Source organism: Microtus oregoni, unplaced genomic scaffold (assembly GCF_018167655.1).
Source record: "Microtus oregoni isolate MIOR12 unplaced genomic scaffold, Mior012 000029F_ref0000214, whole genome shotgun sequence".
Classification (NCBI taxonomy): domain Eukaryota; kingdom Metazoa; phylum Chordata; class Mammalia; order Rodentia; family Cricetidae; genus Microtus; species Microtus oregoni.
Window position 1 is genome coordinate 19,325,637 of NW_024543088.1, and position 26,850 is coordinate 19,352,486.

Here is a 26,850-nt window from a genome sequence, read left to right on the forward strand (position 1 = left end):
TCATGTTAACAGGCCCCTTTCCTTTTTAAATTTTATATTCAGTGGCCCCATGATGAAGTTGGTTTATAAGCTTCAAGCTGAAGACTATAACTTTGACTTTCCTGTCTCCTGCCTTCCTGTGAGTAAGCCGTGGTGGTGAGCAGTACTGGGGAGCGGAGTGCTCAGACGGTTGGCTGTGCTGTGACTGGGCAGGGAGTGCCTCTCAGGGCCCGAGAGGAGTCACAGCTTAGAAGTTCCAGTGGTAGCATTTTTAAAAACTCATCACACATTGCTGGTGGAGATTGCATCATGCTGTGGCCTGAGTAGCAGACAGACCCATGTAACTGCATTGCTCTGTTCTTCTGAGTCTCCAGACCTTGAGGGAGGGTTGCGGTGTGATGCTAAGGAGGTAGGACTCAAAAGACACCCAGTTCTTACCCTGTTGTGTGTGAAGCTTTATGAGGACAAGAGGAAAAATTCTAAAGCCAGCCCTGCCCAGAGGTCAGACCCCGTACCGGTAAAGCAGGGTCTCTGTGCCTCAGCTCCCCTAGTGCTATAACAGCTGAGGGTACTGTGCTGGTGACTGCCCGCCAACCTGCCTCTCTTTGCAGGGCCCTGTGAAGGCATCCATCCAGGAGAATGTTCTCCCCGACAGTCCTCTCTACCACAACAAGGTCCAGTTTCCCCCCACCGGAGGCATTGGCTTGAACCTGGCCCTCAGTATCCTTTGGTGGCCCAAGGTGTGGGAGGTTGAAGGTGGCCCATTGCCTCTACATTTGTCCCTTGACATTGTCGTCAGATCCATTTGAATACTATATGTTCTTCTTTGCTCTGAGCCTCATCTCTCAAAAGGTACAGAAGGGTTACCTCTGCGTGTGGCTTGTGCAGACCCCGCAGTGAAGGGCAGGGCTTGGCCATGGATGTCCTTGCAATGGCCAGTGCTCACAGCACTAATAACAATTTTGATTTTCTAGCCTATGCCTATGTCCCTCCATGTTCGTACTTCAGACTGTGCCTATTTCATCCTGGTGGACAGGTACCTGTCGTGGTTCCTGCCCACTGAAGGCAGCGTGCCTCCACCACTCTCCTCCAGCCCAGGGGGGTCCAGCCCCTCACCAGCTCCCAGGTAAGGCTGCCTTACTATTAAGATCTGGTCCTTCTACTGGGAGTGGGGCCTCATTAATAGCATTGCCCAAGCATTGCCTTGTTAAGTATTGGTATCTCTGTCCAAGGCTCCCCAATCTTTCTGGGGTCCCATTCTCAACTTCCCTTGTCCTGACAAAGACAGAAGGGAGTAAGACTTGTCTCTGACCTCATTGACAAGGCCTTGCCATAGAGTGGCCCTCACTGCAGATGGGGTCTGAGTTCTCCCAAAGCAATGAGTAGAGTGGAGGGCAAAAGGTTGTCTTGTCTTGAGAAGAGATGATCGTATAAGTCAGTGGGTCAGTGGGAGAGCCTGCGCTGGGAAGCTTTTGTGCCAGACTACATGCTAAGCCTGTTGCTGTGCTGCACAGTTGCAAGTGTGCTATGGCTGCAGTTTGAGAGTGGGTTGGGACCTCTCCAGCCGCTTTTTCTAAGGTTTTAATGGGACCTTAGCCCTGAGCCTCTTGGTCCTTCTCTTTAGAAACCTTTCTGCCCCAGCAGGAACTGTCTGAGCTTCTCTGCTCCCTCCCCTCACCGACCCACTGGCTGCTCTAGGAGTCTGTGGACAGGCACTGATGCGGCTCTGGTGACTGCTCTAGGAGTCTGTGGGCAGGCACTGATGTGGGCTCAGGTCCAGCCCATCTCTGCTGGTATGTGCCTGCCAGGCATACCTTCACCTCAGACTCACCATGTGGGAGGTGAGGCTGTGGAGGTGCTGATGGCTGGTGACCTGACCCTGATCTCTGGTGGTTCCATAGCTGAGGGGGAGAGCGTGGAGGTCTGGTAAATTCGTACCCTCTCCAAGGTGGAATTTGGGGGCTAAATGATTGCCTGGGCCTAGTTTGTTGCTTGCTTTAACTTTTTATTTTGAAGTAATATCGCACTTAAAGAAAAGTTGCCAGAAAGAACTTTCACAAGCTTTTTAACCCAGATTTCCAAATTGTGCTGACACAGTTATGGCTGTTTGTAGAGAATATATGGTCGTTTGTTTTCTTTTGTACAGCCACTCTCAGTGTGTAGCCTCGACTGCCTTCAGATTCATGATCCTCTTGTTTCCACCTCCTGAATATTGGGTTACGAATGTGCCCTGCTTTCCTGGACCATTTGGTATTCCATTGTGTTTCCTAGAGGCCATCACATTCTTCTTGATTGAGCACAGTGCATCTGTTCACCTTGGATGCTAGTTTACTACCAAACTCCCTCATCAAATCTTGAGGGCCTATTTAGCGTTCTACCAGCTACCCCAGCCATGTCTGCTGGTTAGAGTCTGGTACTTGCCAGCGGCTCATTGTGCAGTTAGTGTCTTGGGTTCTGTTGCTGTGATACAGACCTGAGCAGAGCAATGTAGGGAGGAAAGGGTCTATTTCATCTCCATCACTGAGGGAAGTCAGGCGGGAACTAAAGCGGAAGCCATTGAAGAACACTTCGTACTAACTTGCTCCTTGCTCAGCCTGCTTTCTAAAGCAACTCAGGACCATTTGTGCAGGGGTGGCACTGCCCCCACCCTCTTTGGGCTGGGCCTCCTGTATCAGCTATTGAGCAAGAAGATACGTGACAGACTTGCTCCAGACAGTTTGGTGCCACTTTTTCAATTAAATTTCCTCTTCCCAGATGACTGTAGCTTGTATAAGGTTGACCAAATACTAACTGGGACAGAAGCCATCTCGGTAGCCCTTTGCCCCTCACTCCTCCTGTGCTTCCTGACAGTGGCAGAGGTTCCTAGGTGTGTTTGGCAGACTAGGTGTAGGTATTCTCTTCCTTCGGTATCTGAGCATGCCTAGGCCCAACTTGGGCTGAGTGAGCAGGAATACCAAGTTCTTCCCAGTGTCCTGTCAGATCTTTGCTGACGCTGTGCTCCATTAGTGGTGATGGGTTCTTAGTCATTGTACTTAAGGTTGTTAACCAGGTTTTTCTACTGTAAATTCAAATCTATACTTTGTACCTGGACCAAGGACTTTGTGGCTAAGAATGTCAAATTCTCATTTATTTTATCATCTCCTATTCTCAGTTACACAGTTATTAATAAAGCGTATCATAAGTTGTAAATTTCTGATGTCATCCCTTTTTTTTAGCATCCCATTTGCCAAGTAGACAGTTTATAGTAAGGGTGTTAAGTGTATCAGTATGGGCCTTGTGGCACTGTGATTCAGTGTGTTGTAGATGACTATCAGTGTCATTGATTCTGCTGTCAGCAGGGGTCTCTAACTTACTATTGTCTCTGTATCTCCTGTCAGGACCCCAGCCATGCCCTTTTCCTCCTATGGGCTCCACACCAGCCTCTTGAAGCGACACATCTCTCATCAGACATCTGTGAATGCAGACCCTGCGTCCCATGAGATTTGGCGGTCAGAAACTCTGCTTCAGGTAAAAACAAAGGCAGCTAGTCCCTGCTTCTCTTTCAGAACAGACGGCTAGCTAACACCTTCCACCATGTGGGGCAGAATCCCAAAGATACCTAGTCAGCTGGAGGCTGAGTCTAAATGGCAGTTTGAAAGCAGTGAAGAGAAACTGATGTACTCTTGTAAGCTAAATGTCATAGACAGTACTTTCTGTCCCAGATTCCCTTGTCCACAGTACTGTTTTGCTCACGAGGACATACTCATTCATCTGCCATCTAGTTTCCAATGAATCCATCAATATACATGTTCCATGTGCCCTACCTTGTTCCCTGTGACACTCTCTGTGCTGTAGTGTTGGTTTCCTGTGATCAACATATGCTGAGTATTAGGTCCTGCTGCAGACATTCCTGTATGATGTTCTATGACGAGGGCCCTCACAACCTCCACCTTGGTCAGCAGTGAGCTCCCAGCCATTGAGCAGGAGATGCAAGTGGAAGGACAGAGTCCCTAAGGGGCTCGGTGAGTGGCCCTGCCCTCTTCCATGTCCCAGTGTCTGGAGAAAATCAGCTCGTTCCAGGGCTGGATTCTGGGGCTCATGTGGTTAACAGAGCAGCACTGGGAAGACTGGAATTCAGTCCCCAACTGTGCACCACTAGAATATGGGTGCTGTGCTTTTAGAAATCTGCTTATTTTCAGAGTGGCCCCGGAAGGTCATTGTCATCAGTGTTCCCAGAGGGTTTGTGTTGGTGCGGATGGCTCACAGGAAGTGGGCTCTCTGTCCTCTGCCATGAGACAGATGACAAAGACAAGGCTTACAAAAGAAGTGGATTCTGTTTTCCGAACCAGAGCAACAATTCTTTTTATTTTTTTAATAAAAAAATTAATTGTAGGGAAGTATATATAACATTAATTTTAACATCTTTTTTCCATTGAGTTTTTTGAGACACTTTCTATGTAATCCAGGCTGGCTTAGAATTTTCTGTCCATGTACCTCAGCCTCTTAAGTACATCCTAACCATTTTTAAGTAGTGTTAAGTACATTTGATTGTTGTGCATGTGATACACTTTTTTAAAATGTATGTGTACATGCATTTATGTATGCATGCGTGCGCGTGTGTGTGCATGTAGCATACACCTGTGGAGTTTATGTGCACCATGTGCATGCAAACCAGGAGAGGGCATCAGATGCTCTAGAAAGGAGTTACAGGTGGTTGTAAGCACCGTGTGAGTGTTGGAAACTGAATCATTGCAAGAATAGCAAGTACTCTTAACTGTTGAGCCCTTCCAAACTGCATAAATCTCTAATTTTGACTAATTTTTTAAGAAATCGGTGTATGCATATAGTATATTTGGATCACACTAATCCCCACTACTCCTCCCAGATCCAACCCCCCATTCCCTTACTTCTCCCAACTTCCCATACTGCTTTTCCTTCCTTCCCCTCCCTTTCTTGTTTTTGTAACTCACTGAGTCCAGTCTGTGCTGCCCATGTACTCATGAGTCTAGGGCTTCCCTGGAGTTCAGTCGACCTATAGGGAGCTACACCATCAAAGAACAGCCCCCCCTCCTCCCGCACACACACACTCCCAGAGGTCATCAGTTGTTATAGCTCCTCAGTTAGGGCAGGAGCATGTGAGTTTCTTCTTCCGTGCTAACCTTGTGTGGGCGACCCCAGCAGCGGTGAGTTTTTTAGTACAGTGGTCTTGTGTCCAGACGACACTCGACTCCAGCTCTTCCTGACAGAGCTCTGGCTCTTATAATCCTTTAGCCCATATTCCACAATGCTCCCTAATGCATCCTTTGAGGGATGGGGTAAAACCACATTTTGTCTTGAAAAAGGAACTAACCCTTCATGGCTGTTCTCCATCTCCCTTTCCTATCTTGCTTCTGTCTCTACTATCTGACTACTCTAGGCGCCTCATTTCTAGAGGATTTATCTAGATTATGTGGAATATTTTTGTGACTGATTTGCTTTATTTAGTGTAATGTTCTCAGGGTTCATTCTCGTAGCATGATCAGAATTTCCTACCTTTTACTGGACGTAGTGTCTCATCCTGATAATCCCCGACTTAGGTAGCTGAGACAGAAGGATCTTAAGTTCAAGGCCAGCCTATAACATTTTGTCTCTAAAGCTAATAAACAAAATCTCTCATTTTTAATGGTCAAGTAGTACTCTGTTAGATGGCTATATCCATTTATCTGTCTGTAGACACTTGGGTTTTGTCTCCTTTTTATCTAGCTATTGAGAATATTAGCCTGCTGTGAATGTTGATGTTCAGTTATCTACTTTTAGGTTTATTTAGCTTTACTTTTATTTATGTGTATATGTATGGGTATGGATCATTTAAGTACAGAGGTCAGAAGAGAGTTTTAGATCAGAACTGCTGTGTGGGTGCTGGGAAGTGAACTGAACATGGGTCCTCTGGAAGAGCAGCAAGTGCTCATGACCACAGAGCCATCTCTCCAGCCCCCTGCTTTTAGGTCTTGGAATATAATGTATCTAGAAATAGCATCATGAGGCCACATGGTAGTTCTGCTTTCTGTTTTCTATTGTTTGTTTATTTGTTTTATTTTGTTTTTCAAGACAGGGTTTCACTGTGTAGCTCTGGCTGTCCTAGAACTTGCTTTGTCTACCGGGCTGGCCTTGAACTCACAGAGATCTGCCTGCTTCTGCCCCCTGAGTGCTGGGAGGGATTAAAGGCCTGCGCCACCACCTGTGCCTGTTTTCTGTTTTATAGCCACTGCCCCCTTCCCTCCAAGTAGAGTACATGGGTTCCATTTTTTTTCACATGGAAAATCAATATTGTCTCTTATTTTGCGTTTTTTTTTCTTTTTAATGTGTATGGATATTTTGCCTTCATGTATGTGTACACCATGTTCCAGTTAGAAGAGGGCAGCAGTTCCTCTAGAACAGTAGTTACAGGTGCTTGTAAACCACCGTGTGTGCTGGGAACTGAGTGGCTACTGTAACTCAGTGGGTATGAAGTGGTGTCATTTTGATTTACCTAATAATTAGCAATAGGTTGACTATCTTTTAAGGTTTTATTGGCTTTTGTCTCTCCTATTTGGAGCATTGTCCTTTTGATATAGGGTTAAGTTTTTAAATTTATATATTCTACATAGAAATTCCTTGTCAGATAAGGGCTGGGAGGTCGTGAGTATGTTCTCCTATTTTGTCGCTTGCTTTCACTCTGTAAAAGGGTCTTGTTTTTGATGACATTCCTGGTGTCTTTTTTTTGGGGGGGGGATGTCACCTCAAAGAGTTATAGCCAAAGCTTCTCCCTGTGTTTTCCTCTGAGTCTTGTGGTTTGGGCTCTTGTACATAGGCCAGCATTCCATTTTGCATTAATTCTTGTGTGTGGGATCAGGTGCCTCACAGCTTGCTTCTTTGGCGTGTGGGCTGCCTGTTTCCAGCACCATTTGTTGGAAAGACTTCCTCACCATTAAATGGTATAATGCCCTGCTGACAGTGTGATCAGTTAATGTCCTTTTGCAGGTTTTTGTTGAAATGTGGCTTCATCATTATTCCCTGGAAATGTACCAGAAAATGCAGTCCCCTCATGCCAAGGTATGTGTCTGTAGTTATTAATCCATCTCCTGTCTCTTGCCCTTGCTAGCCTGCTGTATCTTGTCAGCATGAGTCACTTGTACCAGCTTTGATGGAGGGAAGCAGAAGCCCATTGCTCACCCTTCACTTGGATATCATACATAGCGATGACCTTTGAGCCTGAGGTCCTCGCTGTGCGGTTCTACAGTCCCTTCCCACCGCTGGGACAGGCTTGGGTCTGATGCTCTTGTTCTTCTGGGACAGAGAACACTGTAGGTCCAGTTGATACTTTGAGGTGGTCCTGAGCAGCTCCTGCATGCTGTGGTGACCTTACACCTCTTGGGCCCGCTTACTGCTCTGGTTTGCAGAGCATCAGCAAGCAGCCATCTGTGATGTGTGGGCTCTGGGACCCTCCTGCATGTGGCCTTGCCTGCTCTTCCTCCTCTCCTCTTCCTTGGCCTTTCCCTTGCCTTCCTCCCTGGGTAGCACACTCATTTGCAGAGATGTGGAGGTGGCAGTGTCCCTGGAACCTCCTGATGTTGGTACCCCTTGGGCAGGTACTCTAGTGGGCTGACTTTTACTGGTCAGAGTAAAACAGTTCTATTCAGTTAGTGAGTGGCCCAATGGGTCTTGAGAGTCACAGAATCACAGGCAGCGTCAACACACACTGCTGCTTGATCTCCTTACCCTGTAGACGGATCTTGTCGTGGCCAGATGAACTCTTGAGTACTTTCCTTAAAATGAAGAGTGCATAGGTGATGGTGTTCCCATTAAGTGTGTCCTGTAACTGACTCAGTAGTGAGCCCTGGATACTGCTACCACAGCATCGCTGTAGCCAGTTCTGACTCCAGCATTCTGCTGTGTTGAAGATAGAGACTCTTTCCCACGACTTGCAAAGTGCAGAGCCCCCCCCCCCCCCCATGTCCATTCATAGCATCACATTGGGAAAGGGGGACAGGGAAAGGCTGAAGATTCCTCCTAGACCTTGGGCACCACTGAGAGCCCACGACACCCTTCCTGATTCCAGCCGGACTTGCTCATGCTCTAGGCTGGCACATGGAAGGCTGGTACTGGGCTTCTCCAGGTTCCCAGGCCCCCAGCTGACTAGCCTTGTCCACCTGGCTTGGTCTTGCTGAGGTAGGCTTGCTTTGCTGCAGTGAATCCTGTCGCTCCTGCTGTCTTTCCAGTGAGTAGAAGCCACACCTGCTCTCAAGAGCCAACCAGAAAGGCCCTTCTGGGTTGTTCCCTCTGACGAGTTTATCTTCTGTGGTCAGAGGGAAGGGTCAGTGGGTTGTCTCTGTGTGGAAGAGGACTTCCCTCTTTTCCCCACAGCTGCTTCTTCTTGGCCAGACCTTGGGTGGATGAGGCGTGCTAGGAAGTTTGGTGTTCCCTGGATGACTGTCCTTTTCTGTCTTCTACTGAGACAGAACGTAGAACCCAGCCAGAGGTTTCCAGTGGCTGGACACCAGGGAAGGCAGCTGCAGAAGTTGCCCTCCTCTATAGCTCCATCCTGTTACTGGGGCCTGTACTGTACCTTCCAGAAATCCTTTCCAGTCCCCAACAAGCCTCCACTGCCACATGCAGAAAAATTGGCACCTGAGATTCCACTCAGGTTAGACTTGTCCAGAGTACATGCTCACTCCCTGTGACTGGGGTCAGTGCTGGCTGTGGTCTGCAGGGCACCTGCCCTGTGTTCCTGCACGAAGGGGAGCCTGATTCCTCTCGGAGCACTGCACTTGAGCCTGGGGTCTGGCACAAAGGAAGCCTGTGAGGAAGGGCCTTTGCTCTTTTTCCTGGAGGCTCCATGGCAAGTCCATTCTTTCTTCTCCTGGTAGGGCATGGCCTTTGTGGGGCATGACTGTGCTGGCTTTGGAAGTGCTTTAGCAGGCAGTGGTGCTGCAGGGAGGTGGGGTTGAGGGTGTTGGGTGGGGCCAGGAGGCTTGCTGGCTTGGCTGTTACCTCTGCTGTTCCTAGGCTGCCCCAGCCTCTAGGGGGATGAGACTCTGTTGGATTCTTGGGGGTTCCTTCCCTTGGAAGCTCTGTGTGCTGAGCGACAAGAAGTAGAAAGTCTGTCTCCCCAGTTGGAACTAGTATGCACCCCCACCTTTAGCAGTTTCCAGTGTAGGGACAGAGAACAACCTGGTGGGCTGGGCCCGGGCCCATCTACTCAGATTGGAGAGAACCATCTCATGGAAGGATGTTTATGGTTTTAGATATGTGAGAATTGGTTCTGTTATATACTCATCTGCTGATTTGGTTAAAGATTCATTCTCCCCCTTCTCTGGTACTGGGGGTTGACCCTAGGACCTCACACATGTATGCTGTTCCCAGTGAATTGGGTGAACTTCTCAAGTCGGGCCATGGAAGTCCCTCGGTACTTCCTCACTCCTTATCCAAGGGATGCCTCTGCCTCGGAGCCTGCTCCTTAGTGTTCCTGGGTCTTTGCATCATTAATTCCCTTGTGTACAATGCTCTTGCACATAACTGGCCTGTCCTGCTTTAAGGTTTTCCCTACATGTGCCTGTAATCTGGCACTCCAGAGGCCGAGGCAGAATTGCAAGTTCCACGCCCACATAGGCTGCAGTATGAGACCCGGTCTCAAAACAAAATACATGAAGATTACTTAATATTTCATGTGCATGTTCAGGACAGAGGCTTTATAAATTGGTCAGTTCCATGTGGATCCCATATATGCAGAAGGCCAGTTGTACACCTCCACGCCGAAGTCCTTCTGTGCTTGGCTCAGAGGTTTCTTTTCTGAGCTTCGACGTGGTAGCAATAGCATGTCCCAGTGACAGTGAGCTTTGGTGGGCTGTTATGTGTACATGTTGATACACATTGTCATATATACACACACACACACATTGTCATTTTAGGGTTAGTGGGACAGTGTTACACTTCTGGAAAAACAGAATTGGGCATACCTCAGGGCTTCTGAGGCCTTCAGCCCCAGCAGCCCAAGACTTCCTAGTGATCTTATGAAGGCTGACCAGCTATGTAGGAACCTTGTGAGGGCTGACCACGCATAGGGACCTTGTGAGGGCACGCCATGTGTAGGGATCTTGAGAGTTCATCTGTCTGAGCTGGGGATTGCCTGTGGGAGCCCAGGGCTGCCGGGCAGTTTTTGGGTATTGCCACTGATGAACTGTTGTTCTTGTTTTTTGTTTTTTCTTTTTTGTTCTTTCTCTTGGGCTCCTCATGTTTTCTCTCTGCCCTCTTCTCTTCCCCTACCCTATCCTGCCCTTCCCCTCCCCCACCCTGTATGTCCTCTGATCTGCCTCTTCTTGGCCTTTCTCTGTTTGTTGTCTCTCAGTTGGAAGTTCTACACTACCGACTCAATGTCTCCAGCGCCCTCCACAGCCCTGCCCAACCCAGCCTCCAGGCCCTCCACGCCTATCAAGTACTGGCCTTTCCTTCCCTTCCCCTGCCCCAAGGTGGGCGCCAGAGTGTGTGTTCGTCCAGTGTACAGTAAAGGGTCTCCCAGAAGTCTGGTGTGGTCCTGAAGAGGGAGTCCTGAGCAAAAGACACCCATATATTTAGGGGCAGGCCCAATCCAGCCTTCAGCTTGACTTGCCCTCAGGTTTGCCGGCTAGCCTGGTTTCGGTGTATGGCCATGTGGCTGTGTGAGGCACACAGCCTAGAAGATTATGGAATCTTCCTCCTAAGCCCCTAGCCTGCAGGGCTGTCTCAACCTCTCAGGATTTGTGGGGGAGCCTTGCAGTGGTCTGACTTCCTCACTACACAGAGGACTTCCGTATGATGTGGCTCCTGCCCTGTTCAGAGGCATGTAGCTGAAGGATGTAATTGTATTACAAGAGAGTAGGAAAACATGGGGGGCCTTCTGTTGAACCCCAGCCACTTACAGACTCATTCAGAGGCAAATGAGGGCAAGTGGTGACCTTGTGGAGATTGGTGCCTACTTAGGGAGAAATGACCAATGTATAATGGATTTGAGGTCAGTGGAGTGAAGTTCAGACCTCAGGTATTTGGGGGGATGGAGGTGGCTGATTTGTGAGAAACCGTGGGAATGCAGAGATGTGCTCCCAAACAGGACTGTGTCTGTTTACCCTGGGGAAGAACATTATAACAGCTGATACTGAATTGAACAAAGATGAAAAAAACCGGGCTTGCCCACTGAGTGTTGCTGGCTTCTCACAGAAGGTTACTGCTTAGAAGCAGCAGGTGGTGAGGCGCTGCCATGGGCGGACTGGACAGTGAAGCAGCTCCAGGGAAGACCCCATAGCAGGAACTGTGAAGATGAGCCCGAGGCTGGGCATAGTGGGAAATGCTATGTATGGGCTGTGGGAGCACATCCTTCTGTCATTAGAAAGTACAGATGGCACTGGGGACACCTGTAATACCCCTCTAGCATGTGAGCCCTCCCCACCCCATAGAAGAAGGGAGGAGATGGCTGGGAAGGGTGCCCAGGGCTGGTTACCTACAACCTCATGAAAAGCCGGGTAAGATGGGGTGGTGCTTGCTGCTGGGGGAGATGGGGTGCGGCTCCTATGATGGTGCTGTTTGCTCTCTAAGCTGAGGAACCGACTGCTCAGAGTGTCCGGCCAGCTGCCAGGAGAGGAGCTGTATGTAGAGGGATATGAGTGGGAGCTCTAGCCTGGCCTGATGGTTGTTAGTGTTGATTAGTCCTTGTGACTATTGTATGTTCGAGGGCAGCCTGGTCTATAAAGTGAGTTCAGGACAGCCAGGACTGTTACACAGAGAAATCCTGTCTCAAAAAACGAAAAACAAACAAAAAATAGAAAATGGACTAGGACTCTTGTGGGTTGGTATGGTTATGCCAGTTGTCCAATTGCATTTAACTTGTGTTAAACTTTTTTTTTTTTCTCTTTTTGGTTTTTTGAGACAGGGTTTCTCTGTAACAGTCCTGGCTGTCCTGGAACTTCCTTTGTGGAACAGGCTGGCCTCCAGCTCACTGAGATCTGCCTTCCAAATGCTGGGGTTAAAGGCGTGAGCCACCACTGCCCAGCCCTTCTCTATTACTAACAATGTCACAGCTAGTCAATTATAAAGACCAAAAGGATTTTGGTTTTGTTTTTATGTAGTGCTGGTCCAGAGTGGAAAAGGGATACCTCTGATGATGACTTTAGTGCTGGCCGACATCATGGCAGGGGACAAGAAGTGTTGTCGACCAAACTAGGTCAGCACCTATGAGGAGGAGACAGGCAGGTGGCCACTCTGAGGCCAATCTGAGTCACTTGGTGTGACTGTCTCAAAAAGCCCAGGGCTGGCGGTACAGCTCAGTGGCTCAGAACCTTCTCAAGGCCTGGGTTCCGCCCCCAAGAAGCCAGACTGTCTTTATGGCACCCGCTCTGGAGATGACCCACTATCCCACTGGTCACATGATAGGATTGACCCCTCCTGAGCTCAGAGCCCTGATCAGATGCTGATCTTCAGGGTCACCAGGCCCATCTTTTAATACCTGAATAGTGGGAATTAAGTTAGATTTCCTATTTTTAGAGGGTGTAGACTGGCTCGTCTGTTTTTCCTCGGAAGCAGGAAGTCCTTTGGGAAGACTTTGAAGTTCTAGATAAGCAGAAGAGAACAGCCTTCCTTATAGCTAGTGTGGTGTGACCTGGGAGTGGGACCTTTCTCTCTCCTTTCTTTTTGAAACAGTTTTATTATGTAGCCTTGGCTTGCCTGCCGTGTAGGCTATGATAGCTTAGCACTTACCACAGTCCCCCTGTCTCTGCCTCCAAATGCTGGGATTGTAGCCATTTATCACCATGCCCAGCCATAGTGAAGGCACTTTAATGACACAGAGGCCTGAGTATGGTCTCCTGTGTGCCAGAGGGTCAGGCCCTTTTCCAGCCTTAGCCCCACAACTCATCAGGGCCCAAAAGATGTGGGTAGAGGAGCGCATGACTGGACTCACTCCTGCCTCCAGATGGCATCTTTATTCCTTGCCCAAAAAACACCACCTATACTCAGATACTCAACAACCAGAGAGGCGGAGAGCCAATAAAAGGCTCCTTTTAGTCCAAAGATTGTGTTTGTATTGTGTCTAAAGTTCACTTCACAAGCCTGAGAATTCTCTAGTCCTGGAGACTTTAGCTGACTGGCAGTGGGGGAAGTAGCTCCTTGGCTTCCTCCAGGCTTGGGTCTTCATCTGACTGTGCCTAGGACAGGCAGCTGGGCGGGCCTGGGCTTGTGCCTGGAGAAGGAACTGGGAAGAAAAGACATACTCTCACTTGAGCAAGGTGAGCTTTTTGCACTTTAGGAGGCAGCCAGACAACTTTGGATCCAGAACCTAGGTGGGCTAGTGACCCACCCTGTGTTCACCATCTGGCTCAGCAGGAGACAGGGCCTTGAGGCCCAGCACAGGCTGCAGTTGTCTGAGGGTGCATGGCCAGATATTGCCAAGGTAGGGTGTGAGGCGCTCTTTGATGAGTGTTTCACTAGCCTGCCCAGGGCGGGCACAAGGCTACGCGCCTCAGTGCTCTGGGCTGCTGTCAGTTCCGCTCCAGCAGCATGGCCTGATGCTTGTCTCCTGTGGGGCTGCAGTAGGTGCTGTAGCTCTCGCCCAGCCTGACACAGCATCCCTCCCTAGGAGTCCTTCACACCTACGGAGGAGCACGTGCTGGTGGTGCGCCTGCTGCTGAAGCACCTCCACGCCTTTGCCAACAGCCTGAAGCCAGACCAGGCTTCCCCGTCGACACACTCCCATGCCACCAGCCCCCTGGAGGAGTTCAAACGGTGGGTGTAGGGTGTGGTAGGGCTCCTAGGCCTCTGTTCCCCTTCTGTCTACTGCGACAGATCCCTGCTGGCCTGTTTGAGGCCAGAGGGCTGGCGGCTGCTGCTCTTAAAGCCTTTCCTCAGGATGAGGTTCTCACCCTTCCTAATGCTGCGACCCTTTAATACAGTCCCATTTGCTGTGCTGGCCTCCAACCATAAAATTATTCGTTGCTACTTCATAACTGTCATTTTGCTACTGTTAGGAATCATAATGTAAATATCTGATAGGCGACCCTAAAGGGGTCACGATCCACAGGGTGAGAACCGCTGCTCTAGCTGCTCCCTGTGTGGTGGGAAGAGCTGACTGGCCAGAGATCACAGCCTTGCTGTTCCGTCTTACCTCAGTCAGGAGACAGGCTGGTACCAGAGTCTGACTTCAAAGGCAACTTATATACTGTGTTCTTGACCTCTGGTTTCTTCTGGACAACAGGATAGAAACAGCTTGTACCTCAGGGGAATGCTCAGTGTTCCCTACAGGCAGAACAGACTCACTCACAGGCCATGGCTGGCGCCTGTGAGTAGCCACACACCCCTGTGCGAGTGACAGCTCATGACTCTCCCGTCTCCACAGGGCTGCAGTGCCGCGGTTTGTCCAGCAGAAGTTATATGTCTTCTTACAGCACTGTTTTGGCCACTGGCCTCTGGATGCATCCTTCAGAGCCGTAAGCACTTATCCCCTGCCCCCATCCTCATTGTCGCCTCCTGGGCCATGAAGTTGGCAGCCTGTGGGGTGGGTTGACTGAATGGGGGTGGGGGGCTGTCACCACAGGCCTTAGAGATAAAGGTTTGCCGTTCTGTTGGCTTTTGAGTACGGAAGAGCCATACTCTGTTCCCACAACCCTCAGAGGGACTTGCAGGAGGTCCTTGAGTTCCTGCAGTGTCCTTGGGAGACTGTAGGAGGAGCTAATCACTTACCGACCTCTACGTTGCAGTTGGAGAAAAGTGCAGAGCCCAGCAGGGCATTAGCCCTGCAACTAGAGCATAGATCTTGTTATGGCCTGTCTTCAGAGCCGGGTCTAGACCATCAAAGGATGTGTCTGAAAGTCAAGTGCTCTAGCCTACAACCACAGGCCTTCAGGGCATATTGTGTCCCTCCTTAGGTCCTGGAGATGTGGCTGAGCTACCTGCAGCCATGGAGGTATGCCCCTGAGAAGCAGGCTCAGAGCAGTGATGCCCAGCCACGGTCTGTGTCGGAGAAATGGTGAGCACCCCCACCCAGCCCAGGGACCCAGTGATAGCACTGCTCTCTCGAGCAGACGCTGCCTGGTGGGCCGTGTTCCAGTCTCAGAATGGGGGCAGAGCATGACCCTGGATCCCCATCTCCTTGCTTTGGCCTAGCCTGGCTCTATGACCGTCCCAAAGTCCCCCATTTCACCCTTACCAGCACAGAGCAACTGCCATGTCCCCTTTATCTTATACTCCTTGGGGGTACTGGGGTCACTATGGCCTTTCCTCTCCTGGGTCCTAGTCTTGCTCTTCATATCCTGTTCCAGGAGACCTTGTTGTGATGCCCATGGCCCTCTTATGTTTGATGCTTAGTCACACCAGAGGACTGAGGTGTTGCACCCCCCTTCCTGCCTAATGCCTGTGACTCCTTTGTATGGTGGCAGCAGCTGGGGGAGTCAGGAAGGGTGAGCTGTAGGAAGTAAGGACCAGTATGGCTCCTGCCTCCAATAAGAGGTCTACTCCATAGTCTTACTCTGCCTGGTCCCCATCCTGCCATTTGTCTCCAGGGCACCCTTCATCCAGGAAAACCTGCTGATGTACACCAAACTGTTTGTGAGCTTCCTGAATCGTGCACTCCGCACAGACCTGGTCAGCCCAAAGAATGCACTCATGGTATTCCGAGTGGCTAAGGTCTTTGCCCAGCCCAACCTGACTGAGATGATCCAGAAAGGTGAGTCTTCAGCCCTGGGCCAGCCCCACTGAGCTAGGACCTCAGCTGCTGAGAGGCAGCACAGAGGAACAAAAGGATGCAGCATGACTCAAGGACTTTCACCATGGCTTGGGGACTTGGGGGACATCAAAAGTTAGTAAACGCTCTGGGCTTGGTTGAATGTCCCATTCCCAGTGCTGGCAGCCAGGTAATGGCTGTATTGAGCTCAGAGAGATGGGCAGCAGAGCTCTAAACTGCAGCTCTCTTGAAACTGCTGTTGGTCCCTGTTGACGAGTGGACGGTGACAGGCAGCAGCTGCTGTCGCTAACCTAGCACTTGTCCACTGTTGGTGCTGCGGGGGCTCCCAAGCTTCGGACCCTTTGACAGTCCAAGTACAACCCCTGCTCAGCATTGCCGCAGCTCTTCAGGAGCCTGAGAAAATGGTCTGGAATTCTACCAGGAGCTCCTGGGATGCAGGTGCCAGACTCCTCTTGCTTTCTAGGAGAGCAGCTGTTCCTGGAGCCAGAGCTCATCATTCCCCACCGCCAACATCGTCATTTCACCATCACCAGCAGCTTCCTGTCACCATGGCCCCCAGTTGTGACAGATGCCTCATTCAAGGTGAAGAGCCATGTCTACAGTCTGGAGGGCCAGGACTGCAAATATACCCCAATGTTTGGTCCTGAAGTCCGGACCCTGGTGAGTTACCAAAGGGCCACACTAATGTGAGCTCCCTGAAGTATTGAAGACTAGCTGAAGCAGGGAAGGGCTTTTCAGTTCAGGAAAGAAAGGAGGAAGGCTGAATACAGAGTAGATGCTCTGAGTTCTTCCCTCCCCTCCCCTCCCCTCCCTTCCCCAGTAATGGGTAATATTTTCTCATAATCAAGAGCATCTACACCATAAATGCCATTTTCCTCTGTGGGTAGGCACTCTTCCAAAGCTGGTTACCCAGGGCCACCCTGCCTTAGTGCAGTGACACCACCTTTGGTGACCCTTGAGCCATTTGCCATGCCTGTGCCTCCCTCGCAGGTCTTGCGCCTTGCTCAGCTCATCACTCAGGCCAAGCAGACTGCCAAGTCCATCTCTGATCAGTGTGTGGAAAGCCCCGCTAGACGTTCCTTCCTATCATGGCTGGGTTTTGGCACCACAGACCCAAATAGCTGCTACCCATGCAATGATCTGGATGAGATGGGTCAGGACAGTGTCCGCAAGACAGATGAGTACCTGGAGAAGGCCCTGGAGTACCTGCGCCAGATATTCCGAGTATGTGCTACACAGCTCCCTCTGTGAGGGACTCACTCTAGTGGGGGTGAAGAGCTCTCCCCTTCCTTCCCTTTGAAATTCCCCCTGAAAGCAGAGACTTTCTCTCTGCTAGCTCAGTGAAGCCCAGCTGGCCCAACTCACGCTTGCCTTGGGAAACGCACGGGACGAGAATGGGAAGCAGCAGCTACCAGATTGCATTGTGGGGGAAGAAGGACTCATCCTTACACCCCTGGGCCGCTACCAGGTAGGTCGCCAACAGACTGCTACCACTTCTTTCACAAGGGGTGCATAATGGTCACATGATCTGTTCTTGGCTTCCCTTATCCTCTTGCCCGTGTTGTTTGCAAAGATGTATTTTCAGAACTTTTCTCACTGCCTGGGTTTCTAGATCATTAATGGTCTGCGAAGGTTTGAAATTGAGTACCAGGGGGACTTAGAGCTGCAGCCCATCCGGAGCTACGAAATCACCAGTCTGGTCCGAGCACTCTTCCGACTGTCCTCTGCAGTCAACCGCAGAGTGAGTGAGCAGCTGGGGCAACTGGGCTTCCAGAGAGCGCTCCTGCCCCAGGCAGCATCTTCCCCTTCACAGCCCTGCTTGATCCAAGTCTGGGTAGAGAGTGAGGAAGCCTGGAATAGAGGGTGCTCTGCTGTCCCCAACACTGCTGAGACCATGCTTGTTACTCAGTTTGCAGGCCAGATGGCAGCTCTGTGTTCCCGGAATGACTTCCTTGGCAGCTTCTGTCGTTATCACCTCACTGAGCCAGCCCTGAGCAACAGACATCTGCTGAGCCCTGTGGGGCGGAGGCAGGTGACCAGTCCTGCCCGGGGCCCCAGGCTCAGCCTGCGTTTCCTGGGCAGTTACCGGACGCTGCTCCTGCTCCTGATGGCTTTTTTTGTGGCCTCTCTGTTCTGTATTGGACCCCTGTCCTGCTCCTTGCTCCTGGTCCTAGGCTACCTCCTCTATGCCATAGCTATGACACTGCTCACTGAGCGGGGGAAGCTGCACCAGCTCTGACCTGCTGACATCTCTCCTGAGCAGACTTGTGGGAGTCGATACATGACCCATTCCTGGGCCTGAGAGACCCTGGAAGGTTGCTTCAAAGCCAGGAATAGAGGGGTAGGTCATCTTCAGAGTTCTTGGGAGTGGGGTTCCTGCAAAGATGGAGTTACTTAGAGGAACCTAAAGTAGGAAGGAGTGTTCCAGCTAGGAATGTAAGGGATGACGTCAGAAGGCTCAGGGGCCATTCTGTAGGACAATCAGTGCTGGCCATGGGTCCTCACCTTCAGCCTAAGGTCCCACAAGTGACTAAGCTAGTAATCAAGGCCTTGGTAACCATTTTACTGTTTTGCTGTGCAGAGCTCAGGAGCTAGTGTGCCCACAGCAGGCTCTAAGCCTGGGCTCTATGGGAGCTGGTCCTGCCCTGGTCTCTCTGTGAGGTAGGCAGAATGGGTTCCAGGCCCCACAGTGCCACGTGGCAGGCAAGTGTTGAAGATGGCCACTGGTCCTCAGCCACTTGGGGATGGAGTTGGGTCCTTCCAGCTTCTGTGGACACAATGCAGCAGTGTTGGATTCACCTGTAAAACCAAGGACTTCTAGGGAAGGTCACCTTTGTAACACAACGGCTCTGTGAAAGAAGGACACCTTGACAGTCAAAGCCCAGACACCTGAGGCCTCATGGCTGTCCCGCAGGTGACACCAGCAGCAGCAGCATCTCCATGGTGTTTTTAAAGCAGCCCTTTGTTCTGGGTGTGCACAGCTGTTGTTAAAAACAAAACAAACTTCTTTTTTTCAAGTTTTAACCCTGGGCTTTGTATTTCAATGTAATTTCAGAATACATCATGGGACCCATGACCAAAAGTCGACCCAAAACATAACTGACCAAACCAAGGATCCGAATAAACCATTCTTCGGAGACCTTCACTGTCTGGGCTGAATTTTTAGCACATTCACCTGCATGGGGTCCCTGGGCACTCAGGAAGCATTGGAGCAAGCTACTGAACACAGTGGCATCTCTATCTCATCACACACGCAGTCCTTTCTGCCTGGGAGTCCTGTTGCTTCCCTAGTGTCTGTCACTTTAACTCTGGGTGCCTTGAGAGTCCCTCCGGAACAAGCATCACCTCTGGCTTCCAGAAGCTTTTTAATTTTTTAAAGAATGTTAATGTTATTTTATGGAGTAAGTGTTGCTTGTGTCTGTGCATCACATGCATTGCTGAAGGAGGTCAGAGAGGTGTCGCTGTGTGCTGGGGAACAAACCCCAGTCTTTTGCAGTGTCCGTATCCAATCGTTGAGCCCCCAGAAGAGTCATGAGTGCTGGATATATGCTAGCGAGCTCCAGGCCAGCATCTTCCCAGGAGTACAGCCCCCTTATGGGGGGAGGGGCGGTTGCCATTTGAGTGTCCTGTGTCCCCAATTCCCCTGGTCAAAGCTTCTGAATGACTAACCCTTATCAATAACCCTGTCTATCAGTATTTTTCTTTTTGGGGGGTGGTGGGGTAGGAAAAGGGGGTTTGAGACAGTTTCTCTGTGTAGCCTTGGTTGTCCCAGAACTCACTCTGTAGGCCAGGCTGATTTCAGAACTCAGAGGTCCGCCTGCCTCTGCCTCCCAAGAGCTGGGATTAAAGGTGTGCCACTGTGCCCAGCATGACTATCAATATTTATGAGATGAGTCTTTTTAATGTTTTTTTTTTACTCTGACAGTTATATATGTGTGTGTGTGTGTGTATACACACACACACAAAATGTATTGGTCATATCCACCCTGACTACCCCTCCGTGCCCCCTGTAGTGGGGGAAGGGACGGAGTATGTGCATATGTGCCATAGTGTGTGTATGGAGGGCACAGGAGAAGCTGAAGGAATCGGCTTTCTTCTGTCTCGTGGGTTTGATGGATTGAATTCAGGCTTCCCAGTAAGTTTCTCATCTGACATAGTAGCTTCAGTTATCTACTTGATAAAGCTGGGAAAGGGAACTTGAGCTGAGGAGTTATATGTGGCACCTTTTCTTGATTGTTTAGCCTAGCCTGCTTTGGGTGGTGCTATCCCTAGACAGGTGGGCCTAGACAGCCTAGGAGCAAGCCCATTAGCAGTGATCCTTCCTTTATTGGTTTCTGCTTCAGGCTCCTGCCTTGAGTTCTTGTGTTGGCTTCTGCATGACAGACTATAACCTGTAAGCTAAAATAAACCCTTTCCCATTTTGTTTTTTGGTCATGGTGTTGATCACAACAGAAAATAACTAGGTCACTCAACTAAGTCATCTCCCTGGGTTTTGCTTTTTCTTTTTCTCACTGTAACCTACGCTGAAACTCAGTATGTATCCTAGGCTAGAATTATAGCTGTTAGCTTCCACTATCAGTTTGAAATGGGCTTTTTAAAATTTGTTTCTGTGTTTGTTTTGAAGATAGGATTTCACTGTGTAGCTCTGGCTGGCCTGGAACTAACTATGTAGACCAGGATAGCCTCAGAATTACAGAGCTGCCTGCCTCTGCAGTGCTGAGATTGAAGCACAAAAGTGTCTCACGGCCATCTATTATGAGATCTGGTACCCTCTTCTAGTGTGCAGGCAGAACACTGTATATAATAATTAAGTCTTAAAAAAGAAAAGAAATTTAGTTTTGAAACCAGACATGGTGGTGCTTGCCTTTAATCCCGGGATTCAGGAAGCAGAGATGGATCTCTGAGTTCAAAGCCAACTTGGCCTACATAGCTAGACTAAGTCTCAAATGAAGGAAGGAATGAATGAATGGTCTCCAGGAAGCACAGGCTCAACTATGTCTCGAATAAATTAATAAATAAACGAATGACCAAATGAATAAATGGTCTGGTCTCCAGGAAGCAAAGACAGAACTCTGAGGTCAAGGCCAGCTTGTCCTACATAACTAGATTGTGGTTCAAACAAACAAACAGTTTGGTTTCCAAGTGGCTAAGAGTGCCTGCTGTGAGGCTGGAGAGATGATCCAGCAGTTAAGAGAGCTTCCTGCTCTTGCAGAGAACCTGTAGCTCCAGCTCTAGGGGGTCACTGCCTCTATGGGCAGGGCACACCAATAGTATGCACTCCTACAGACTTGCGTAAAACTAAGTTGGGCTTTCTTTTTTAAAGAAAAAGATTTATTTATTATGTATACAACATTCCTTCCATGTATGCTTGCATACCAGAAGAGGGCACCAGACCTCATTGTAGATGGCTGTGAGCCACCATGTGGTTCCTGGGAATTGAACTCAGTACCTCTGGAAGAACAGTCAGTGCTCTTAACCTCTGAGCTATCTCTCCAGCCCTAAGTTGGGCTTTCTTATTTCAGGTCCTGCTAACTGGGTTCTCTGGACAGAAAAGCAAATGCTTCCTTCAAACAGCTCTCTTTTTGTTTTTTGTTAAAGATTGTTAGTTGTTTTGTTTTTTTGAGACAGGATCTCACTAGGTAGCCCTGGCTGTCCTGGAACTCACTGTGTAGACCAGGCTGACCTTGAACTCACAAAGATCCTCCTGCCTTTGCTTCCCAAGTGCTGGAATAAAAGGCTCTCTTGTTCTTTAAGTCTCTCAGGTACGGGTTTAGGCAGCTTTCTCCCTCCCTCCTTCCCTCCCTCCCTCCCTCCTTCCTTTTTTCTTCTTACACCCACAAAGATTCTATGAGTGTTAGAAGATTTTTAAAAACTATCGTTGTTTAAAAGTAAGCTATTAAAGCGGAAGACTAAGACCAACTTTAAATATCAGTGCTGTGGCACCAGCGGGCTAGGATGGTGGCTCAGCAGGTATAGTGATTGCAGCCCCAGTATGAGTTCCTAAATTCGTTCCCTAGCACCCACATGAGAAGTGAGGAGGGAAGGCGCACGTCCAGGATCTTAGCACTGAGCGGCGGGGAGATGGGAGGATCCTGGGGCTCCGGGCCTGCCCAGCTAGCAAGGAGGACAGAGTTTAGCTAAAATGCTAAATAAAGCATGCACCCGCACACACAAAACAGTTCGGGAGACAGGCGCGTTCCTCTGGACAGAACGCGGCCGCAGGCCCCGCCCCATGGCGCGCCCCGCCCTCTCCGGCGCGCCCGTTCCCACGGCGACCGGGCGCCAGGCTCCCGCAGCGGGTACTGAGTGGCGGAGGCACCTTCATGAGCCGGGCAGGGGTGGCGGCCGGGGCACGGCCCCCCAGCTCCGCGGCCCCAGGCTCCCGGAGTGCGACCCGCCCACGCCCGCGCCTTCCTGTCGGCCTGCAGCACGCGGGGACGCAGCAGGCTCCGCTCGGGCTCAGCGAGGCACAGAAGCGGATCCTGGACCTGGAGAAGAGCCTGCAGTTCCTACAGCAGCAGCACTCGGAGACGCTAGTCAAACTCCACGAGGAGATCGAGCACCTGAAGCGGGAGAACAAGGGTGAGCCTCTGGGTGCTAGCCCAGCATTTACAGCCCGAATGCCGCAGCCATCAACTCTGAACAGTCTCCGGGTGCGGGGAAGAACGTGGGTGGCTTCTCTTTAGTAGGGCTTGCGCTTGCCTACAGGGCTTAGTTAGTCCTCATGTGGTTCGTTTGTGCCCACCAGCCCAGGCAAATGCTGGTCTTTCTGTGCACTCTGCCCAGCGCAGAGTACGGCCCAGCTCATTGTTTAAAACCGTTGCGGAAGTTAAACAGCAGAGCAAATGCGAGTAAATGGTCACCAACTAAACACATACAGATCTTTGGCAGGGATTGCTTGGATACTGCCTTGCATCCCTTCCAACCGGGGCGGGGCACCCTACATGCTCCCCATCCCCAAGGCTTGGCCTGCCCGGAACTTTAGGCCCCAGTGTGACATGACTGCTATTCACTCTGCCTCACACCTTAACTAGCGCTGCTCAACTTCCTCCCACTCAGGACCTGTGGCCTCAGTTTTCTCCCTCTTTCTGGTACTGTTTCTACCTGGAATGCCAAAGATTATTTCACTGGGCATCCTACTACATTAGAACTCCCTCTCTATGCTTTGACGGACCAGCCCCATGTCATACCCCGCTAACCATTGCCAGGGGACCCTGGAAGGCCAGCCATCCTGTCTTACTTCAGCAGCCCTGTTCCAGGCTGGCCTGAGGATGACAGGGATCAGCCAGAGGCATTTCTGGTGGGACCCATGTAAAGAGGAGCCACACTTCTGCTCTGAGTGGCTATAGATTGTAGGTGTGATAAGGAGTCTTTGCTTGCTTTCAGATCTCCACTACAAACTAATCATGAACGAGAAACCTCAGAAAAAAGGTAGGACTCAGCTGTTTGCTGGGAAGCACCACTCATGCCCACGTGGCAGCACCGAGCCCTGCGTGCTAACTCAGGGGGACCAGTATGGGCCACTTTCCCCAGCCACAGCTGGTTTGCTGGCTCTCAGCACCACAGGCATGAGGAGTAGGGACTGTGCAGTAGGAACAGTAGGGAGGCTGCAGACGCTCCGGCTGCTGAGCCGAACTCCTGCAACTGGTGCAGCCCCGTGGCAGCCCCCATCCCCTGACCCTCATTACCCTGGTAGGTCAATGGCTGCTGTGATACCTGCCCCTGGATCCCTAGCCCCGAGCCACTGCTTCCTTACACTTGAGTGAGGTGTCTCTCAGCATACTCCCTTTGGGGACTCCTTCCTGCTATCTCCACAGCAACCTTAGGGGCCTGAGAACTAGCCAGTATCCAGAGCACTTCCTCCTGCCCACTGTGGCTTGCTCTTCTTGTTGGTCCTCCAACATAGCACAGCCCAAGGGCACATCAGCTGAGTACCTAGGTTCCCTCCCCTAATAAACTTTCAGGTTATTTGGTAATCTGATTGTTAAAGATGTCTGCTTGTAAATAAATATCCCAGGCCTGGCATGCCCAGGCTTCCTCTTCATGAAGGCATGCAGAGAATAGGAGGGCTCTTCAGCAGGGCAGGATGACCTGTTATGAACCCAGTGCAGCCCAAGCTGGTGGCCCGGCCCCGGCAGGACGTAGAGATGGAAGTAGATGCCATGCTTGATCCAAGACATGCCTTAGGGCCTGCTGCTTCTTTGGTCACAGGACTTCTGCTTGGCAGCTGGCCCCTGCAGAAGCCTGGGGTGACTGCTCCTGTGGGGGCTCACCTGGGTGTGTAGCTACCATAAGGAAGTGTGGGACACAGTCCTGCCGGAAGCGGGTTCTCCGGCTGAGCCCTGCGTCTTCCCCACAGGCAGTCTCTCTACATCCAGTCTTCAGTCCAACAAGTCTGCCTCCAACTCCACAGCATCCGGTGAGCCAGGGCCCTAGGCTGGACAGTCAGTGGGTCGTGCTGCCTAGAGAGTTGAAAATCCTTGTCTTTGGCAAAGGGGGCAGCCCCAATATCCTATGTACAGAAACACCCAGTAAAAGGGTCTGTGGGACAGGAGTCCTTGAGGTGAGGCTCCCTAGGAGGACGAAGCCTGGCTGTCAGTGTGGCATAGCCAGATGCTGTAGCAGGCCCACTCTTTGGGGTAGTGAGTAGCTGTGTCATTAACAGAGGAACTCAACCCAGTCTGTTTCCTTCTGGGAGGGTGGTATGTGCTCCACCCATAGCCCCCAGCCCCTGCCCAGACAAAATACAGAGCCTCTTCTTACATTCACCTTCTATAGGAGGCTAGCCAGCTTCATAGCAGCAGCCCCGGGTGAATGAATGCACGCAGGCCAGATCCCAGGCATCTAGTTTCTTCTACCCCAAAACGGAAGCCAGCGTCCTCCACGTGACTAACCTGGCACGTCCAGCAGGCGCTACCACAGGCTTCACCCTCCCAACTTTATTCCTTCCCTCTCTTCAGGACAGCGGAGGAAACTGATGGAGGGTCAGGGCTACTTGGGTCCATTGGTTGATCCTAGAGAATGGGTCAGTGGCTTCTAAGGCCTTTTGTGATGGCCCTGTTGGTGTGCCCTGCAGCCAACTCTCAAGGCAAGACCAAGCCCCAGCCCAGCTCCTTCAAGAAGCAAGAGCTGAAGTCTGACGCCCTCCAAAAGACAGAGCTGGAAGAGCAGTCACTCAGCAGTGCTGCCTTGTTCCACAGCAGCCAGCTGGACAAGGCCTCTGGGGTGCAGGGACAGGCCAAGTAAGGCCTGCTTGCACCCGAGGACCAGGCCTGCACCCCAAGGGCCCCAAGCTTACCCTTAATAGGTTTCCACCATGGGACCAGCATCTCCATAGACCTGACTCCATTTTGATGAAAATGGGCTCCAGGGAGCAGGCAGCTGCCAGGTTGCTTGCTGTTCTACTGGCCTCTACTTTCTTCTCTCCCCTGGGGGTCCTGCAGAGACCCCTGGTTGACCTCACCTACAGGGGACCAGTGGAAACCCCTAAATTGCTATTTTCTCAGAGAAGAGACAGAAAGTGATTTGGCCTAATTAGTTTGCCAGGAGGGAGGGTGGGGTCCCCAGGGCCAAGGGTCTTGATATGCAGACCTGGCTGGCTTGGAACTTACCCTGTAGGCCTTTCCCTGCCTCTGCCTCCTGTGTATGAGGGTTACAGGTGTGAGCCACCACACCCGGCTATAGTCTGTTTTTACCAAGAACACTGAGTAGGATTCCTGTGCCCGACAAGACTGGAGCTGGCGTCTGATCAGTTTGCCTTTGCGAGACATGGGTTAGCAGAGCAGAGCAAGAGCCAACTCTGGGACCCCAGTTTTCCCAGTAGTCAGGCTCGGCCTTCTCTGAGGCCCCAATTCCTGGAACTCCTGTGGGCAAGAAACATGTGGGATAAGGTTACCTGGCAGCTAGCTAGTAGCTCCCTCAACAAGGCAGAAGAGAGACCTGGGTCACGGTTGGCTCTGGAGCACCCTGGCTAGTGGGCAATGGAGCCCGACCTCTTCCACACTGGCAGGCAGGGAGGCTGTGGGTGGGTGGCTAGACCATTCCCACAGGTCGCCTCCGTGCTGCTGTAATGTTTCAGAGACGAGGATGCAGAGGCTTCCAATTCAGGGGCCACGTTGGTGGGGGGCAGCCATGGCAGGCAAGGAACAGGGATGGCCTCCATACTGGGCCTGCCCCCGTGCCTGCGCAAGCCCACCACAGTGCAGCAGTGTGAGGTGATCATCCGTCAGCTGTGGAACGCCAACCTCCTGCAGGCTCAGGAGGTGAGGCCTTGGGCAGGCATATGACCCTGCATGCCAGTGACACGGGACACTGTACCCACCATGCCTCTCCCTGCTTTTCAGCTACAGCACCTCAAGTCACTCCTGGAAGGGAATCAAAGGCCCAAAGCTGCAGCTGAGGAGGTTGGGCTGGGCTCTCCAAAGTGAGTGCCTTGTGCCCGGCGCCCTGCCCCAGCCCAGAGGAGGTGTGGGCATCATGGCTAACTTTCTTTCCCAGGGACCAGGAGTCCATGCAGTTCCCCAAGGTCACCGCCAAGGGCCTCTCTAAGAAGTGGTAAGTCCCAGACACAGGGAGTGGGTGCCCCCAGGGACAGAAGGGTAGGGTGTCCAGAGTTAAAGCCAGGCAGGCCCTGCTCTTAGCCCAGCGACTGGTTCAGGTTACCCTGAGGCAGCTGGCAGATGCCTGCCCTGACCATGCTTTCCTCCACCCAGCCTAATTCTGAGCCCAATGCCTGCGACAGAGCGTGCCATCCTGCCTGCACTGAAGCAAAGCCTGAAAACCAACTTTGCTGAGCGGCAGAAAAGGCTGCAAGTAGTGCAGAGCCGGCGGCTGCACCGCTCCGTGCTGCTGGGCCGGCGCCCTGGGGGCCAGTCATCCTCTCTTGATAGTGGTTCACATCAGCCCTACTTTTCAGCCACACGAAATTCCAAGACAGACAGAACCCATGACAGATAAAGTACTTGTTCTCAGAATTGAAGTAACTGTCTATTTTCTCTATTATTTTACTATTCCTGCATCTATGCAAAAGCACATTATAAAATGTTATTCTACTACCCACGGACTGAAAATAAAACTGTTTCTGGAAACTTGGAAGTCCTAAGCTTCTTTCCTCACAGCTGACAGGTGTCCCTGCTGCTCTGGAAGTGCCTGCTCCATCTAGGCAGCCAGAACTG

General features: G+C 51.1%; 2 protein-coding genes across 7 annotated transcripts in view; both read left to right on the top strand.

Annotated features, from left to right (window-relative positions):
• The window catches only part of Smpd4 (sphingomyelin phosphodiesterase 4), a 47,344-nt gene extending 25,108 nt beyond the window's left edge, over positions 1-22,236 (top strand). The window contains exons 6-22 of one of the 4 annotated variants that reach the window (XR_005976560.1): positions 43-118; positions 591-699; positions 779-831; positions 954-1,105; positions 3,357-3,486; positions 6,958-7,029; positions 10,322-10,408; positions 13,577-13,722; positions 14,333-14,423; positions 14,862-14,962; positions 15,495-15,658; positions 16,140-16,336; positions 16,667-16,900; positions 17,013-17,144; positions 17,289-17,417; positions 17,586-18,017; positions 22,105-22,236. Coding sequence is in view for 2 of the 4 variants with exons in the window: in XM_041677871.1 (XP_041533805.1) it covers positions 43-118; positions 591-699; positions 779-831; positions 954-1,105; positions 3,357-3,486; positions 6,958-7,029; positions 10,322-10,408; positions 13,577-13,722; positions 14,333-14,423; positions 14,862-14,962; positions 15,495-15,658; positions 16,140-16,336; positions 16,667-16,900; positions 17,013-17,144; positions 17,289-17,417; positions 17,586-17,915 (2,203 nt within the window). In the remaining 2 variants the exon portion in view is untranslated. Of the gene's footprint in view, positions 1-42; positions 119-590; positions 700-778; positions 832-953; positions 1,106-3,356; positions 3,487-6,957; positions 7,030-10,321; positions 10,409-13,576; positions 13,723-14,332; positions 14,424-14,861; positions 14,963-15,494; positions 15,659-16,139; positions 16,337-16,666; positions 16,901-17,012; positions 17,145-17,288; positions 17,418-17,585; positions 19,214-22,104 lie in introns of those variants that run through there. The other 3 variants (XR_005976559.1, XM_041677871.1, XM_041677872.1) reach the window with 3 other exon arrangements.
• On the top strand, positions 21,886-26,737 carry Ccdc74b (coiled-coil domain containing 74B). 3 transcript variants are annotated; one of them, XM_041677875.1, is made up of 9 exons: positions 21,887-22,258; positions 23,063-23,107; positions 24,036-24,095; positions 24,637-24,660; positions 24,753-24,918; positions 25,755-25,938; positions 26,020-26,099; positions 26,174-26,230; positions 26,389-26,737. In XM_041677875.1, the coding sequence occupies exons 1-9, from the start codon at positions 22,000-22,002 to the stop codon at positions 26,630-26,632; spliced, it is 1,119 nt and encodes a 372-aa protein (XP_041533809.1). In that variant the 5' UTR covers positions 21,887-21,999; the 3' UTR covers positions 26,633-26,737. The 3 variants fall into 3 exon arrangements, with proteins under 3 accessions (XP_041533811.1, XP_041533809.1, XP_041533810.1); XM_041677876.1 differs by lacking the exon at positions 24,637-24,660; XM_041677877.1 differs by lacking the exons at positions 23,063-23,107; positions 24,637-24,660 and having other exon boundaries at positions 21,886-22,258.
• Positions 26,738-26,850: the final 113 nt, after the last annotated feature.